The 18,018-nt window shown below is 43.0% G+C and overlaps 1 protein-coding gene across 2 annotated transcripts in view; it reads right to left on the reverse strand.

The window, feature by feature from the left end:
• MYO7B (myosin VIIB) overlaps positions 1-18,018 on the reverse strand; it is a 523,403-nt gene that overhangs the window by 43,974 nt on the left and 461,411 nt on the right. For both annotated transcript variants that reach the window (XM_077488413.1, XM_077488412.1), the window contains exons 39-41: positions 9,268-9,423; positions 8,124-8,229; positions 7,852-7,965 (exon numbers count right to left, since the gene is read on the reverse strand). In XM_077488413.1, the coding sequence (XP_077344539.1) occupies positions 7,852-7,965; positions 8,124-8,229; positions 9,268-9,423 (376 nt within the window). The remainder of the gene's footprint in view (positions 1-7,851; positions 7,966-8,123; positions 8,230-9,267; positions 9,424-18,018) is intronic.

Below are 18,018 nucleotides of genomic sequence, written 5' to 3' on the forward strand. Positions count from 1 at the left end.
AGAAGTACAGCTAATGCTCGTTTGGCTGTACTCCTCCTATGGATCAAAGGAGTGCAGTGCGTTTTGCACTCCTGCTTTCAGCAGAGAACGAGCTGAAGTCTGCTCTTGGCTGATGTCACAGAAGTCGGTCCAGGCTCTGCATCATCGCGACCAGAGTCTGGACCGACACCCGGCTCAGCCTCTCAGCGAGCCACTGATAGCTTGAGCCAGGGGAGGGCTGGCAGCCTTAGGCTTGGGGGCAAGACCAGTCAAGTGGTCCATAGAGCTGGTGGTGGAAAAGTGATGGCTCAAGGAAAACAGTCTAAAATTTTCCATGATCACAAAGGTGGGGAAGGACAATGTGGCCCTCCAGAGCCCCTGGCAGGGGCTGACTGGCAATTTTTGGCCCAGGGCAAGTAGAACCCGGATGTCCATGGTGGAGCGACCTGGCCCCACTCTCCCTCTTCCCTGCTTCCTCCCAACTCCCACTTTTGGAATTCATGTAAGTTTACCTTTTTCATTGCCAGAGCCATTTTTGCGTTTTGTGCACACACTTTTAAAAAATAATTTTAGGCCTGAAGATTACACAAAACCCCCAAACATTATATATTTCCTGAAAGCAGACACCCTAGATAATAAAATAGTGGTAGTTCCAATTTTTTATGTCACACGATATTGCTGCAAAGGTCTAGGAAACACAACATTTCTGTAAAAAAACACACCAAAGTGAAATTTAGGGCAAACAAACACAATAAACTACCCATATTTTTGGTAATATATAAAAGAGGATGTTTCACTGAGTAAATAGATCAAACATGTCAAACCTTAATTTTGTGTGAAATGTGTGAAAAATGGTTTCCGCCATGTGTGAAATGGTGGAAAACTTCAATACCCCATATTTTCTATAGGTGAAGATTCAAAAGCCCCCTATAGGTATCAGTTTAGTGTTACGGAGGAGGTCTTGTGTTGCTCTCATTCTGGCGTGCATGGTAATATGTAACTTGTATCGCAATCAATATTTTCATGCCTAGGCTCCCCTGAGGCATGCCTTTACATTCTACAAGTGTTTATGTGGGGGTGGAGGGGCTTCAAACATTTTTTGTGGGGACAGGGGTTTATGTGCTTGAGTGTAACTTTTTTTTCCTTAAGTTATTTTTTTTCGTCATATAGGGGAAAAAAGTCCCCTATGTGATGATTTTAAGGTGACAGGCGGCAGGATGAAAAGAAGGGGCCTGGAGTGCCGGCGGGGATGCCAGAAGAAGAGCCTGGGCTGTTTTGTGCAAAACCCAGGTAAGTATGACAAGTTTGTTATTGTTATAAATTAAAGAAAAACTTTTACAACCACTTTAACCACCTCAGTACAGTGCAGTTACACCCCCTTCCTGACCAGACCAATTTTCAGCTTTCAGCGCTCTCACACTTTGAATGACAATTACTCAGTCATCCAACACAGTATCCATATGAAACTTGCGTCCTTTTTTCCACACAAATAGAGCTTTCTTTTAGTGGTATTTAATCACTAGTGGGTTTTTTATTTTTTGTGCTATAAATAAAATAAAACATACATTTTGTGAAAAAAATGCCTTTTTCTTTGTTTCTGTCATAAATTTTTGCTAATTAGTAATTTTTCTTCATAAATTTTGGCCAAAATTTATACTGCTACATATCTTTGGTAAAAATAACCCACATTAGTATATATTATTTGGTCTTTGTGAAAGGTATAGAGTCTACAATCTATGGTGCCAATCACTAAAAATTCATCACTTCTGATCAGGCCTTCAGTACATCAGGTGTACCTCATTTCTTGAGACTCTAACTAGTCAGGAAAGTACAAATACCCCCCAAATGACCCCTTTTTACAAAGTAGACATCCCAAGGTATTAAGTAAGTAGCATGGTGAGTTTTTTTAAGTTGTCATTTTTTCCCACAATTCTTTGCAAAATGAAGATTTTTTATTTTTTTTTATTTTTTTTTACTAAATTGTCATATTATCAGGTTATTTCCCACACACAGCATATGTATACAACAAATTAACCCCCAAAATACATTCTGCTACTCTTCCCGAGTACGGCGATACCACATGTGTGAGACTTTTACACAGCCTGGCCACATACAGAGCACCAACATCGATGTAGTACCTTCAGACGTTCTAGGAGCAAAAATGATGCATCTCATTTCTCAACCACCTATTACACTTTTGAAGGCCCTGGAGTACCAGGACAATGGAATTTCCCATAAAATCACCCCATTTTGGAAAGCTAACACCCCAACGTATAATCTGTGAGGCATAATGAGTCTTTTGAATGGTTAATTTTTTTCCAGAAGTTTTTGGAATATGTGGAAAAAAATTAAAACGCATTTTTTTTTACACAAAATTGTCAATTTATAAGATATTTCTAACACGTAGCATGTATATAGCAAAAATTACACCCCAAAATACATTCTGCTACTCTTCCCGAGTACGGCGATACCACATGTGTAGGACTTTTACACAGCCTGGCCACATACAGAGCACTAACATTGATGTAGTACCTTCAGACGTTCTATGAGCAAAAATTACGCATCTCATTTCTCAACCACCTATTACACTTTTGAAGGCCCTGGAGTACCAGGACAATGGAATTTCCCATAAAATTACCCCATTTTGGAAAGCAAACACCCCAACGTATAATCTGTGAGGCATAATGAGTCTTTTGAACGGTTCATTTTTTTCCAGAAGTTTTTGGAATATGTGGAAAAAAATTAAAACGCATTTTTTTTTTACACAAAATTGTCAATTTATAAGATATTTCTAACACATAACATGTATATAGCAAAAATTACACCCCAAAATACATTCTGCTACTCCTCTCGAGTATGGCGATACCACATGTGTAGGACTTTTACACAGCCTGGCCACATAGAGAGGCCAAACATTGAAGTAGTACGTTCAGGCGTTCTAGGAGCATAAATGACACATCTTATTTCATTCCTACCCATCACACTTTTGAAGGTCCTGGACCACCAGGACAGTGAAATTACCCACAAAATGCCCCCCTTTTGGAAAGCAAACACCCCAACGTATATTCTATGAGACATGGGCTGCAAATAGGTACTCGGGTACTCTGATGGGCTGGAGATAGGTACTCGGGTACTCAGATGGACTGTGACAGGTACTCGGGTGCTCAGATGGACTGGAACAGGTACTCGGGTACTCTGATGGCCTGGTGACAGGTACTCGGGTACTCTGATGGCCTGGTGACAGGTACTCGGGTACTCTGATGGCCTGGTGACAGGTACTCGGGTACTCTGATGGCCTGGTGACAGGTACTCGGGTACTCTGATGGCCTGGTGACAGGTACTCGGGTACTCTGATGGCCTGGTGACAGGTACTCGGGTACTCTGATGGCCTGGTGACAGGTACTCGGGTACTCTGATGGCCTGGTGACAAGTACTCAGGTACTCTGATGGCCTGGTGACAGGTACTCTGATGGTTTGGTGACTGGTATTTGGGTACTCTGAAGGGCGGTGACAGGTACTCAGATGAACTGTGACAGGTACTCGGGTACTCAGATGGGCTGTGACAGGTACTCGGTACTCTAATGGACTGTGACAGGTACTCGGTACTCTAATGGAATGTGACAGGTACTCGGTACTCTAATGGACTGTGACAGGTACTCGGTACTCTAATGGACTGTGACAGGTACTCGGTACTCTAATGGACTGTGACAGGTACTCGGGTACCCTGATGGGCCGTGACAGGTACTCGGGTACCCTGATGGGCCGTGACAGGTACTCGGGTACCCTGATGGGCCGTGACAGGTACTCGGGTACCCTGATGGGCCGTGACAGGTACTCGGGTACTCTGATGGGCCGGGACAGGTACTCGGGTACTCTGATGGGCCGGGACAGGTACTCGGGTACTCTGATGGGCCGGGACAGGTACTCGGGTACTCAGATGAACTGTGACAGGTACTCGGGTACTCAGATGGGCTGGGACAGGTACTCGGGTACTCAGATGGGCTGGGACAGGTACTCGGGTACTCAGATGGGCTGGGACAGGTACTCGGGTACTCTGATGGGCTGGGACAGGTACTCGGGTACTCTGATGGGCTGGGACAGGTACTCGGGTACTCTGATGGGCTGGGACAGGTACTCGGGTACTCTGATGGGCTGGGACAGGTACTCAAATACTCTGATGGACTGTGACAGGTACTCTGATGGACTGTGATTGACAGGTACTATGAGGGGTGGTGACAGGTCCTCTTTATTGGGGGGGGGCAATCAGTATGTTTGGTGTACACTGTATGCGGTAACGAGATGTTACCGCAATCTCCTCCTCACACACGATCGGTGTGTGAGGAGGAGAACCCGGTAACATCCCGTTACCGCGGTTTGTTTACATTTTAGTGATCGGCTGTGAAAGGATCACAGCCGATCACGTGGGTAAACAGCCAGCCAATGGCTGTTTACCAGTGTCGGTGACGAGCAGTGTTCCCGGGGAACACGCCGTCACCGACGTGCACGCGCAGCGCGCTCGCGATCGCGCGCATGCGCCGTGCACGTAGGGGGTGTGACCATCTGTGATCGGCCGTGACTTCATCACGGCCGATCACGTGGTAAACAGCCATAACGAATGGCTGTTCACCCCCTTCGGTGGCGAGCGGTGTCTCCGTGACACGCCGCCACCGAAGAAACAGGGATGCGCGCGCACGATCGCGCGCATCCCTGTTTAAACGGGAGGCCGTCATATGACGGCCTCCCGCCACAATAGCTGCGCCGCCTGGCCGTCATTTGACGGCCGGCGGTCAGCAACTAGTTAATCTACAATGCTATTTGTTATATGCAGCATAGAGGAGCTTGATGTATTGCTATTGGTCACTGATGCATTAGTGACCAGTGGCTGTTAATTAACCCCTTTATGCTGCATTAGTGGCAGTGGCACCAGTGTCAGTGCTAATTAGTTAATTAACACTAACACCACTGCTAATATAGCACAAAGAGGTTAATTAACTGGCACTGGTCACGAATGCATCAGTGACCAATAGCAATACACCAGCCTCCTCCATGCTGCATATAACAAATAGTATTTTAGATTAATTAACCTCCCACCCCAAAAAAAGGGCGGATTGACAACACTCACGGCCCCCAATCCAAATTAATCAAGGGCCCTCATCAGGCCCCACCCATGACCCCCCTTGCCCTGTCCATGACCCTCCCCTGGCCTCACTCCCACATTTTGTACAAAGTACAACAGAGAGTCTGTTCGAATGCCCCCCCCCCCCCCAGGTCCTATTAGAGACTAACAGAGTGTACAGTGAACATTCATTCACTCTGGTCCTCATGGGACCCCCTCCTTGTACCATGACTCTCACCCATGTACATGACACACTCCGGACCCCTGCCCCTGTAAAATGACATACTCTTGACCCCTGAACCCTGTCCCTAACAAACTCCTGACCCCTGCAACCTGTATATTACATACTCCTCACACCTGAACCCTGTACATTATATACTTCTGACCCCTGTACATCACATACTCCTGACCCCTGAACCCTGTACATTACCTACTCCTGACCCCTGTACATTACATATTCCTGGCCCCTGCACCCTGTACATTACCCACTCCTGAGCTCTACACCCTGTACATTACATACTCCTGCCCCCTGTAAATTACATACTCCTGCACCCTGTACATTACATACTTCTGCACCCTGTACATTACATACTCCTGACCCCTGGCCCCTGGCCCTGCAGCCATCTACCTCGGAGGAGACACAGGTCATGGACGCACAGCGGGAGGTGAGCGGCAGCCGTGTTAACCCTGTCCAAGCAGCGTCACCACTTACCTCTCGGCTCCCAATGTTTGTCCCTGGGCTGGAACCAAAGTTCTAGCAGGCATATTCCTATCCCTCCACTACAGCATTTGAAAGCAACGGCCGGTGGCTGTGCATAGTGTCACTGGCCCCTCATTTCCCAGCCATGAGCGCAGCCTTTTTACCAAGCATCAGAGCGGCCCAGGGTGAGATTGCTACCTATCCCCCCGGCCTAGGCTGCCCACGCTCCTCCCCCCAGCCCAGCACTCTAGTAAGCGAACAGGGGGTAGAACAAAGAGCTGTGACTGACAGTCACCAGCTCTCTGCTCATGGAGCTCTGAGTATAAATTTAAAAAAAAACATAAACCCATATCTCTTTTTTAATTATGGCCATTAAACCTATACCAAAAAATTACTTCAAGATAAAATCAACACCTACAAAGCTAGGCAGCCTAGACAGTCTTGCAGAGAGTACAGATTGATAAAAAACACTTAATCAGCGACATAAGCATGATGGGCTTGATAGCTGCTGCTAATCCAGGACTGATTCATTTTGACAAATGTTAATGGAATCCTTGGACAGACACGTTCTTTTATCTGTCACAAAACCTCCAGCAGCACTGAATGCCCATTTGGAAAGCACACTGGATGCAGGGCAGCCCAGCAGCTCAATTGGATACCAGACAAGTTCTAGCCAGTAGTATATTCTCATGATCTGGTAACCCAGTGGATCGTTTACCGAGAAGCTCTCCAAGTCTGTTTTTGCCCCTAGATAATCTTCTAGCATATGATGCAGATGCTGCCGATGGGATGTTGAAGCTATGGCAGGAGTAGCTGTGGACAAGGAGACAGAATAAGCCACTCTGTCAGCTGCGGTGGACTGCGCAATAGTCTCAGCTTGGGTCATAGAGGATGAGGAGATGAGGATGGTTTACTAAGCCAGTTCCCCACGCCTCTGCATGCTGTGGCTGCATAGCACGGCAACATCACTAAACAGAGAAAAATGTGCCCTGCCTGAGGATGAACTACATCCACCTTTGCCTGTGGACACAGACACTGCTGGCCCCCTCATAATGGCATGGGAACGTCTGCCTCTCCTTGTTGGACTCCCAGATATGATGGGGTGGGGGGGTTACCCAAATTTTATAGAAACTGGGAAATGTGTGATTGGATGAAATTAATGAAAAGTGGTGTTTGGTGCACTTTAAATTCAGTACTGCCGCTGGCAGAAATGTACAAACTATAAAAAAAATAAAAAAAGGGGAACACCAGAATAAAACATCTGAAGACTGTGCAAGAAGCAGGTTGACACATTTGAAACTTAAGGCGGCCATAGACGGTTCGAATCCTAGCTGTTTTAGCAGGGTCAGGGCAAGATTCAAATAATCTATGGGTAGGCTGATTGTATCCAAGTTGATCCAGCCAGCATGTTGCATTTTCAGCATGCGATTTTTGCCAGTGGGTGTTCTCTCGGCGACACAAAACAATACCTGCCTGCCCTCCCCACGTGCGCCGGGAGAACACAATCACTCTACGGGAGGGATTTCCCCATCAACAGACTGTTTTGATGGGAGAATCGAAAATCCCACCATCTATGGCCTCATCTGAATGGAATGAGACATTCCATAGTTTGGGGGTGTTGGAAAAGCTTATCAGAAACGTAGCTTCTTCTTCATAAACTGCTGTTCTGTGTTACAAATAAGAGGAGATTCACGATCAACCTAAGATGAGTTAGGCAGGTGGATCAATGTGTGATCAGTGTACAGAAACACATTCGTTAGCTAATGAGAGCAAAATATATATATATATTTTTTTCATTTTCCCTTTACAGACACAGACTAGGTTCCCCTCTGCCATAAGGCCCCATAGCAGCCACATAGGTTGCTAAGGCTGTAGTTGTGTGTATAAAGAAGTTTTGTAAAATATGTTTGTAATAAAAAAAGAAAATCTAGAGTGAGCCTATTGTCTGCATGCTATTGACAAAGTTATGAGGACTTCACCTTCTATATATATTAACATCAATATGATATATCATGTATGAAAAAAAGTGGAAAAAGATTAATATTTTTAAAATTACCTTGTCTCCTATTTTTAAGAAGATGCTGAAGCCCTCCCAAGAGTTTAACTGCAGTTTGCTGGAAATAGTCTGACAAACTTCTCTCACCTTGGTGTTAGTCCTAGCTTCAATTGTCTGGAGGAAAAAAAGAGAAATTCAGGTACACTCCACTGATCAGGAAAGCTGCCTTACAGTACAAAAGCTGATCATACACATACACATTAGTTCAGGAGGTAAACAAAGTCAATGACAAGCACTGAGGTATCACAAATGTGCTCAGAGGGCACTCATACCTCTTCTGTATCATTTGGCAGGAGCACTTTGTGGAAGATCTTGGTGCTCATCTGTTTTATGGCTTCAACCTCCACCAAGTGAGGGGGGTGTTTCCTGACACCAGTTCTGTCAGACACAGAATAAACAGTTAGGATTGACCTTTATACATTATAATACTGAGTTAAATTTAATTCCCTAACACTGTTTAAGTACAGTTACCAAACCATTTGTAAACTTTCTGCCTAAATGTTCCCTACGGTTGATATATACAGCACGTATAACATTACATGTGACTAAATGGATGAAACATCAAGAGTGATAGGCCTTGCTCACAAAGGTGTACTTAAGCATACATCCATCTGAGGAACGCCTTAGCCCCACATAGAATACACAGGTGCTCTGCACATTCACGAGCAGCCAGTTCTATTCATGTCAATTAGGACGCAGTAACTGCATGGACACAGCCACTGCTGCCAATTTGTACTCTGTGTGGGTGTATGGCCCCAAACACAGACAATGCGAGTTCGGGGATACACACCCATGCGGATTTAAAATTGGGAGCAGTGGTTGTATCTGTGCAGCTGTTGCTTCTGAACGGACACAAATGAGACTGCATGGAACACATGATGTATGCTGAAGTACACTTGTGTGAATGAGACCCTATTTTAAACTGTTTTTCTACAAAACCTTGTGCAAATGAAAGTGGAACTTTAGGCAGAAAATTAAGTCCTGCTAGATCTATTCAGGCTAGCCCCTTTTGCAGGCATAGCTATGTAAAATTATAGAAATAAGTGACTATACTGTTTAAAATACAGTAATACACTGGCCTATCCTGTTATGCACATGCTCAGTCTATTTTTAGGCACTATTTGGCCAATCTGCTGACAGCCTAAAGATTTACTGCTACTCTGGGGATCTGGGCAGCCTCCAGCAAGAAGAAACAGTAACAATGGTGGAGGCAATTTACAGCACACACACATTTTGGTAACATAATTATTAATGTGGAATGTATGTTACTTGCTAAAAAAAAATATTTTTATCATGTTGTGTGGGTAAAGTACTGCTTTTCCACGGTAAAGTTCTGCCTAGGCACTGATGAGTTTCTTTACATGTGTGTGTATTGGTAAAAAAAAACTACGGTATATAAAAATGAATAGATGTTACTGTAGCACTCTTTGCATCCTTGTTCTGCAATCCTTGGCTAGTGGCTCTTTTCGACGATTCTCAGTAAATTTCTGAACATGGTTCAAGAGAACTTTGCCGGGTGGAAACAGCCCTGTACAGAGCCAAAGCAACTGCCATCCACTGGTCATGCTATAGCTGGAATTAAACACAAACTGACATTCAGCAGTTGAAAAGGTATGATGACAGTTATGATGGTATAATATATATATAAGATCAGAATAGAAGAATTAAACTTTTAAATGGTGAAACAATTTTTTCTGTGGACAATTGTAGTAAAACGAAACCTGTCACAATCGTTATATGCCTAGCCTTATTAGTGGCATACAAACCATCATGGGCCCCAAGGGCCTAACCGACAGGCCCTCAAAATATATATGGTACTTTTATCAAATCACAAGTTCAATTCGCTTTCTATGATACACTATATTGTCAAAAGAATTCGGACACCTGCCTTTACACGCACATAAACTTTAATGTCATCCCAGTCTTAGTCTGTAGGGTTCAATATTGAGTTGGCCCACCTTTTGTAGCTATAAAAGAGTCAACTCTTCTGGGAAGGCTGTTCACAAGGTTTAGGAGTGTGTCTATGGGAATGTTTGACCATCCTTCCAGAAGCGCATTTGTGAGGTCAGGCACTGATGTGGACAAGAAGGCCTGGCTCACAGTCTTTGCTCTAATTTATCCCAAAAGGTGTTCTAGCAGTTTGAGGTCCACCCCAAACTCGCTCATCCATGTCATTATGGACCATGCTTTGTGCGCTGGTCCAAATCATTTGGTAGAGGGGGATTATGGTGTGGGGGGTTGTTTTTCAGGTGTTGGGCTTGGCCCCTTAGTTCCAGTGAAGGGAACACTTAAGGTGTCAGCATACAAAGACATTTTGGACAATTTCATACTCCCAACTTGGTGGGAACAGTTTGGGGAAATGCACCAGCGCACAAAGCAAGGTCCATAAAGATATGGATGAGCGAGTTTGGGGTGGAGGAACATGACTGGCCTGCCTCAACCAAATAGAACACCTTTGGGATAAATTAGAGTGGAGACTGTGAGCCAGGCCTTCTCATCCAACATCAGTGCCTGACCTCACAAATGTGATTCTGAAAGAATGGTCAAACATTCCCATAGACACACTCCTAAAACTTGTAGACAGCCTTCTCAGTAGTGGACACAAGTTCATCTAGTTTAACCATAAAAAACATAAAAAAAATAAAAATAAAAATATCATAGAATTCCATATACCCAATCCTATACCCAGGAAGGCGAAAACCCCCCCAGAAAAGCAGGATCCAATTTTCTACAGCAGGGGAAAAAATTCCTTCCTGATCCCAAAGAGGCAATCGGATTTTCCCTGGATAAACTTTACCTATAAATGTTAGTACCCAGTTATATTATGTACATTTAGGAAAGAATCCAGGCCTTTCTTAACCACTTCAGCCCTGGACCATTTTGCTGGCTTAAGACCAGACCACTTTTTGCGATTCGGCACTACGTTGCTTTAACTGACAATTGCGCAGTCATGGCTCCCAAACAAAATTGATGTCCTTTTTTCCCCACAAATAGAGCTTTCTTTTGGTGGTATTTGATCACCCCTGTGGTTTTAATTTTTTGCGCTATGAACAAAAATAGAGCGACAATTTTGAAAAAAAAACGCATTATTTTTTACTTTTTGTTATAATAATATCCCCCAAAAATATATAAAAAAACATTTTTTTCCTTCAGTTTAGGCCGATACGTATTCTTCTACATATTTTTGGTTAAAAAAATCACAATAAGTGATTATTGATTGGTTTGCGCAAAAGTTATAGCGTTTACAAAATAGGGGATAGTTTTATGGCATTTTTATGAATAATTTTTTTTTTTTACTAGTAATGGCGGCGATCAGTGATTTTTATTGTGACTGCGACATTATGGCGGACACATCGGACATTTTTGACACATTTTTGGGACCATTGTCATTTATACAGCAATCACTGCTATACAAATGCAGTGATTCCTGTGTAAATGACACTGGGAATGAAGAGGTTAACCAGTGGGTGGCATTGTAGGGGTTAAGTGTTCCTAACTGTTGGGGGCTGGGCTTTTTTTAGTGAACGCTGATCTCTGCTCCAATCACATGGAGCAGAGATCAGCGTCACTTGTTGCTAGGCAGAACTGGGAGATGCTCTTTACAACAGCATCTCTTAGTTCAGCCGCCCCATGAGACGATCGCGGGTATGCCTGCAGCGATCAAGTCTGCGGGACCCACGACCGGACTCACGGAGGTCCCGACCGGCACGCTCGCAATGGCAGGGCGGCAAGTTTAAAGGGACGTACAGGTACGCCCATTTGCCTGCCCATGCCATTCTGCCGACGTACATCGGCGTGCGCCAGTCGGGAAGTGGTTAAAACAATCTGCCAAGCTGGCCAGAACCACCTCTGGAGCTCTATTCCACATTTTTACAGCTCTTACTGTGAAGAAACCCTTCCATATTTGGAGATGAAATCTCTTTTCTGCTAGAGGTAAAGAGTGCCCCCTTGTCCTCAGTGTTGACCGTAAAGTGATGAACCCAACACCAAGTTCACTATATGGACCCCTTATATATTTATACATGGTGATCATATCCCCCTTAATCTCCTCTTCTCAATAGTGAATAAATTCAGTTCCTCTAATATTTCCTCATAGCTCCTCCATGCCTCTTATCAGTTTGGTTGCCCTTCTCTGCGATTTCTCCAGTTCCCCGATATCCTTTTTGAGAACTGGTGCCCAAAACTGAACTACATACTCCAGATGAGGTCTTACTAATGATTTGTACAGAGGCAAAATGATATCTCTCTCTATACAGTCTATAACTCTCTTAATACAAGAAAGGACCTTGCTCGCTTTGGAAACCAGAGCTTGGCATTGCATGCTATTATTGAGCTTATGATGTACCAAAACCCCCAGATCCTTCTCCACCATTGATTCCCCCAGTTGTACTTCCCCTAGTATGTATGATGCATGCATATTCTTAGGCCCCAAGTGCATAACTTTACATTTATCAACATTAAACCTCATCTGCCACAGTCGCCCATTTAGACAGTGCATTGAGGTTGGCTTGTAAATTGGAGACATCCTGTAAGGATGTTAATCCACTGCATAGCTTAGGGTCATCTGCAAAGACAGAAATGTTACTTTTCTGTATAATCATTTATAAACATATTAAAAAGTAAGGGTCCCAGCATTGAACCTTGGGGTACACCACTGATAACCTTAAACCATTCAGAGTAAGAATCATTAACCACTACTCTCTGAATTCTGTCTTTTAGCCAGTTTTCTATCCATTTACAAACTGATATTTGCAAGCCTGTAGACTTTACCTTACACATGAGCCATGTGTAGGGAACTGCGTCTAACACTTTTGCAAAATCCAAGTATACCACATCCACTGCCACCCCTCTGTCCGAGGTTTTACTTACCTCCTCATAAAAAGAAATTAGGTTTGTTCTGACTTTCATGAATCCATGTTGTCTGTTGCTTAAAATATTTTTTTAAAGCAAGAACTCGTCTATGTGGTCTTTTATTAAACTCTCCAGTATCCTTCCGACTATAAAAGTTAAACTAACAGGTCTATAGTTACTTGGTAAAGACTTTGTTCCCTTTTTAAATATAGGCACCACATTGGCCCTACGCCAATCCAGTGGTACTATTCCCGTCATTAACCTCTAGAGATGGTCATTCAGATATAGTGCAGACCTGCTTTGCCAGGACTACGTCTATTGACATCGTCCCGTGCATGAGCGGCCTGCGTGCCCCCCGAGGGGCGCGCGCGGCGCGCTCTGTGATCAGCGAGTCTATGAGTCTCGCCTGATCACAGATCGGAGCAAGGGTTCGATCCCGACCCCTTACCACGTGATCAGCTGTCAGCCAATGACAGCTGATCATGTGACACAACAGAGCCGGCTATTTTTCCTCCTCGCGCTGACAGCGCAAGGAGAAAAAAAAGCCGATTACTGGCGGCCGTGAGAGGGACATCAGTCCCCATCACGGCCAGCTCATCAGTGCCCACCTGCCCCCTGCCAGTGCCACCTAAATATTAAAAAAGTGCCACCCATCAGTGCCACCCATCAGTGCCCACTGTGCCACCCATCAGTGCCCACAGTGCCACCTATCAGTGCCCACAATCTGCCTCAACAACAGTGCTGCACCTCAGTGCCACATATCCATGTCCATCAGTGTCATCTACCAGTGCCCATCAGTGACGCCCATCAGTGCCCAGAAGTGCCACCTATCAGAGCCACCTATCAGTGCCCATCAGTCCAATCTATCAGTGCCACCTATCAGTGCCCATCAGTCCCATCAATCAGTGGTACCTATCAGTGCCCATTAGTGCCACCCATCCGTGCCATCCATCAGTGCCACCCATCAGTGCCATCTTACCTGTGCCCATCTTTGCCCATCAGTGCCGCCTTATCTGTGCCCATCAGTCCTGCCTTATCTGTGCCTATTAGTGCCGCCTTAACTGTGCCTATCAGTGCCCACCAGTGCAGCCTATCAGTGCCCACCAGTGCCGCCTCATCAGCGCATTTCAATGAAGGAGAAAAATGACCTGTTTGCAAAATTTTATAACAAACTATTAAACATGATTTTTATTTTATTTTTTTATTTTGCATTTTTTTTTGTTTGTTTAGCAAAAATTAAAACTCCCAGCTGTAATTAAATACCACCAAAAGAAAGCTCTATTTGTGGGAAAAAAATGATAAAAATATCATTCGGGTACAGTGTTGTATGGCCATGCAATTGTCATTCAAAGTGCATCAGCGCTGAAAGCTGAAAATTGGTCTGGGCAGGAGGGGGGTTTAAGTGCCCAGTAAGCAAGTGGTTAATGAGTCCCTAAAAATTAGATACAATGGCTTTGAAATTACAGAGCTCAATTCTTTTAGGATCTGTGGGTGAATGCCATCTGGTCCAGGTGCTTTATCCACCTTTATTTCTGGACCATATCCCTTTTGAGCCATTGTGTCACTACTACCCTTATTATGGCCATGAGCTCCCCCATGCTTCTTTGTATACACAGAGCTGAAGAAAGTTTTTAATACATTTGCCTTCAACTTGTCTCCACTCAAGATTATTTTGTAAAGGGCCTACATGCTCAAACCTGACCTTTTTACTATTAATATATTTGAAGTATTTTTTGGGGTTTCTCCTACTATCTTTTGCAATCTGTCGTTCGTTTTGAGTTTTTGCATCCTTGATTTCCTTTTCACATATTCTGTTATATTCTTTGTAACATTTAAACAAAACTAGTGTTCCTTCATTTTTATATTTTTTAAAGGCTCTTTTCTTATTGTTTATAGCTTTTTCAACTTTGATCGTGAGCCACATAGGTTTTATTTTTAGCCTTTTAAACTTATTGCCCATGGGAATATACTTTGCAGTGAGTTCACAAGCAGTCGCTTTGAAGAATTCCCATTTCTGTTCTGTGCCTATTGATGCCAATATTCCCTCCCAGTCCAAGTCCTGGAGAGCAGCCCTCATCCTTGGAAAATTTGCTTTCTTGAAGTTAAGTATTTTTATCTTTCTGGTATGTGTTTTTTGCTTACAGCTAACATCAAATTAAATCATGTTATGGTCACTGCTACCCAGATGTTCCTTTATATGAACCTTAGTAATAAGCTCTGCATGGTTTGAGATTACCAGGTCCAACAGAGCATCATTCCTGGTTGGGGTCTCAAAAAACGGGACCATAAAATTGTCCTGTATTAGGTTTATAATTGTTGCCCTTTAAAGAGGAAGTAAACCCTGGTGGGTTTTACTTCCTCTTTGTTTCCCTGAAAAGGTAAAGCATAATGGGCTACTATGCATCGCATAGTAGCCCATTATGTCTCACTTACCTGACAAAGAAGCCCGCAATGTCACCGCTGTCCCCTCTTCCATGGAGTGTCCATCTTCTTTCTGTGTATTGTGGCTCCGGAACTGTGATTGGCCAGAGCCACGATGACGTCACTCCCGCGCATGTGCATAGGAGCCGCCACTAACGGCATATGGCCTTTAGCAGCAGCATGCTCAGTGCGCCTTTAGGCCGCTGTCTACGGTGCATGAGCACTGATTTCAATGGGCTGCGCTACATGTGGCAAAATAGCTAGTGGGACATTTTGGCGTGGTGCATGAGTTGCAAATTTTTTACTGCATTTGTCACTTGTTTTTTCATGTTGCAAAATGTGTGTTTGCTTCTGTGTTGGGTGTGCCGTTAACAATTAATGACAGTGAAAGTGCAACTAGGTAATTTTAGGTGTATAAATGTGGCCATAAACTATACTATCTGATTGTACAATCTCCTTTCGATTTAGCAAAAGGATATAATAGGAGGACACATTATCTATCCAATCAGGCAGGCCCTTGCACTACATCAGGGGTGTCCTGTGGGCTGCATGTGGCAACAGCAAATTTAGCATGCAGCCTGAGCCCGTCTGAAGGAAGGCTGGGGAAGCCAGGCAAATGCATGCATGGAGAACTCCTTCCTGTGTCTTACTGGCTTCTCTGTCTCTGTCTGTATACCAGGGAGTCTCTGAAGCGTTCTAAGAAATACAACAAGGGCTAAGGTAAGGCCTTGGAAGTGAAAGTATTCTCGCGCCTATCAATGTGTCCTAGAACTAGTGTGGTTGCAGCAAAACACCAGCAGGGGTGTAAACCCTTCCCAAATTAAGTGATAGTAATTAAGAAATGGTGTTGCGCTCCAGCTAAATAAATCTAATTAAACTAAAATAAACTAACATGTACTCAAGTACCAACCAAACAAAAATAAAATAAAGTAAAATGTGGAACTGTATATTTAAATAAGCTCAGACAATGTGCATAAATTCCAAAGTGCAATACCACAGGTCAGATTGTGCACTTAACATAAAAAACTTGACATAAAAAACTTGGTAAAAAAAACTTGGTAAAAAAGATCTTCTATTGATGATAGTGAGATAGTGTTGAGTGCACACATATATAAATGATATGGTACGGAGAACAAAAAAAAAAAAAAAAAAAAAAAAAAATTTGTCGTTATACAAGTGTAATACAAATCAAAAATTGCACAAAATGCTAATAGTCCATGTGCAGTGTACCATGTGTATGAACAAAATACTAATAGTCCATAAACAGTGAAATGTGTTTTTGAACAAAAGCTCCAAAAAAAATATATATATAAGGTGAACTACAATTATACAGAGAGCATGTCCATTTGGTGGTAAAATATGTCCATTTAGTGATAAACAAAGCAGTATCCTGCGTGCTCCAAAAACAAGAAGTGAATTCCACCAGTGCTCCTATGCGTATTGTATCCTCACACTAGGTGCAGTAATTACCTTACCTTACTGCTGTAAGGTAAACAGCATTTCCAAAGTAACGCTTGTTGTCCAGTAATGCAGGTACAATAGGTGATGTAATCCTAGACTCTCATTCACCGTGGACACGTTGTAGCATGCAGGAAAAACAAGGGGAACACTCCAATGGTGAAGTATGTATTCACAATTTATTGGGTATAAAACGAAGATGTAGGTACTCACATTTAAAACAATAATAAAAAAGCACAGCTAAACGAACGCGTGTCACGCTCGTGCTTCCGGACGTCACTTCCGGTGTCCTTACTGGCCAATTGTGTTCCTACGCGTATCGTCAAATGACTTTCCCTGATGAAGTCTATTGACGATACGCGTAGGAACACAATTGGCCAGTAAGGACACCGGAAGTGACGTCCGGAAGCACGAGCGTGACACGCGTTCGTTTAGCTGTGCTTTTTTATTATTGTTTTAAATGTGAGTACCTACATCTTCGTTTTATACCCAATAAATTGTGAATACATACTTCACCATTGGAGTGTTCCCCTTGTTTTTCCTGCATGCTACAACGTGTCCACGGTGAATGAGAGTCTAGGATTACATCACCTATTGTACCTGCATTACTGGACAACAAGCGTTACTTTGGAAATGCTGTTTACCTTACAGCAGTAAGGTAAGGTAATTACTGCACCTAGTGTGAGGATACAATACGCATAGGAGCACTGGTGGAATTCACTTCTTGTTTTTGGAGCACGCAGGATACTGCTTTGTTTATCACTAAATGGACATATTTTACCACCAAATGGACATGCTCTCTGTATAATTGTAGTTCACCTTATATATATATTTTTTTGGAGCTTTTGTTCAAAAACACATTTCACTGTTTATGGACTATTAGTATTCTGTTCATACACATGGTACACTGCACATGGACTATTAGCATTTTGTGCAATTTTTGATTTGTATTACACTTGTATAACGACACATTTTATTTTTATTTTTTTCTCCGTACCATATCATTTATATATGTGTGCACTCAACACTATCTCACTATCATCAATAGAAGATCTTTTTTACCAAGTTTTTTTTTACCAAGTTTTTTATGTCAAGTTTTTTATGTTAAGTGCACAATCTGACCTGTGGTATTGCACTTTGGAATTTATGCACATTGTCTGAGCTTATTTAAATATACAGTTCCACATTTTACTTTATTTTATTTTTGTTTGGTTGGTACTTGAGTACATGTTAGTTTATTTTAGTTTAATTAGATTTATTTAGCTGGAGCGCAACACCATTTCTTAATTACTAAGGTAAGGCCTTGTTCTCAAAATAAAAAAATCTGGTATCTTTCTGCAATAGAGGTATATTAATGGTATATTGGTACACAGGGGAGCTGGATTTATATATTTAAAAAAAAAAGAAAAGGAGAATCATCATGTATAAATGAGAATT

Source organism: Lithobates pipiens, unplaced genomic scaffold (genome assembly GCF_037356315.1).
Source record: "Lithobates pipiens isolate NorthernLeopardFrog02 unplaced genomic scaffold, aLitPip1_a1.2 Scaffold_18, whole genome shotgun sequence".
Lineage (NCBI taxonomy): Eukaryota > Metazoa > Chordata > Amphibia > Anura > Ranidae > Lithobates > Lithobates pipiens.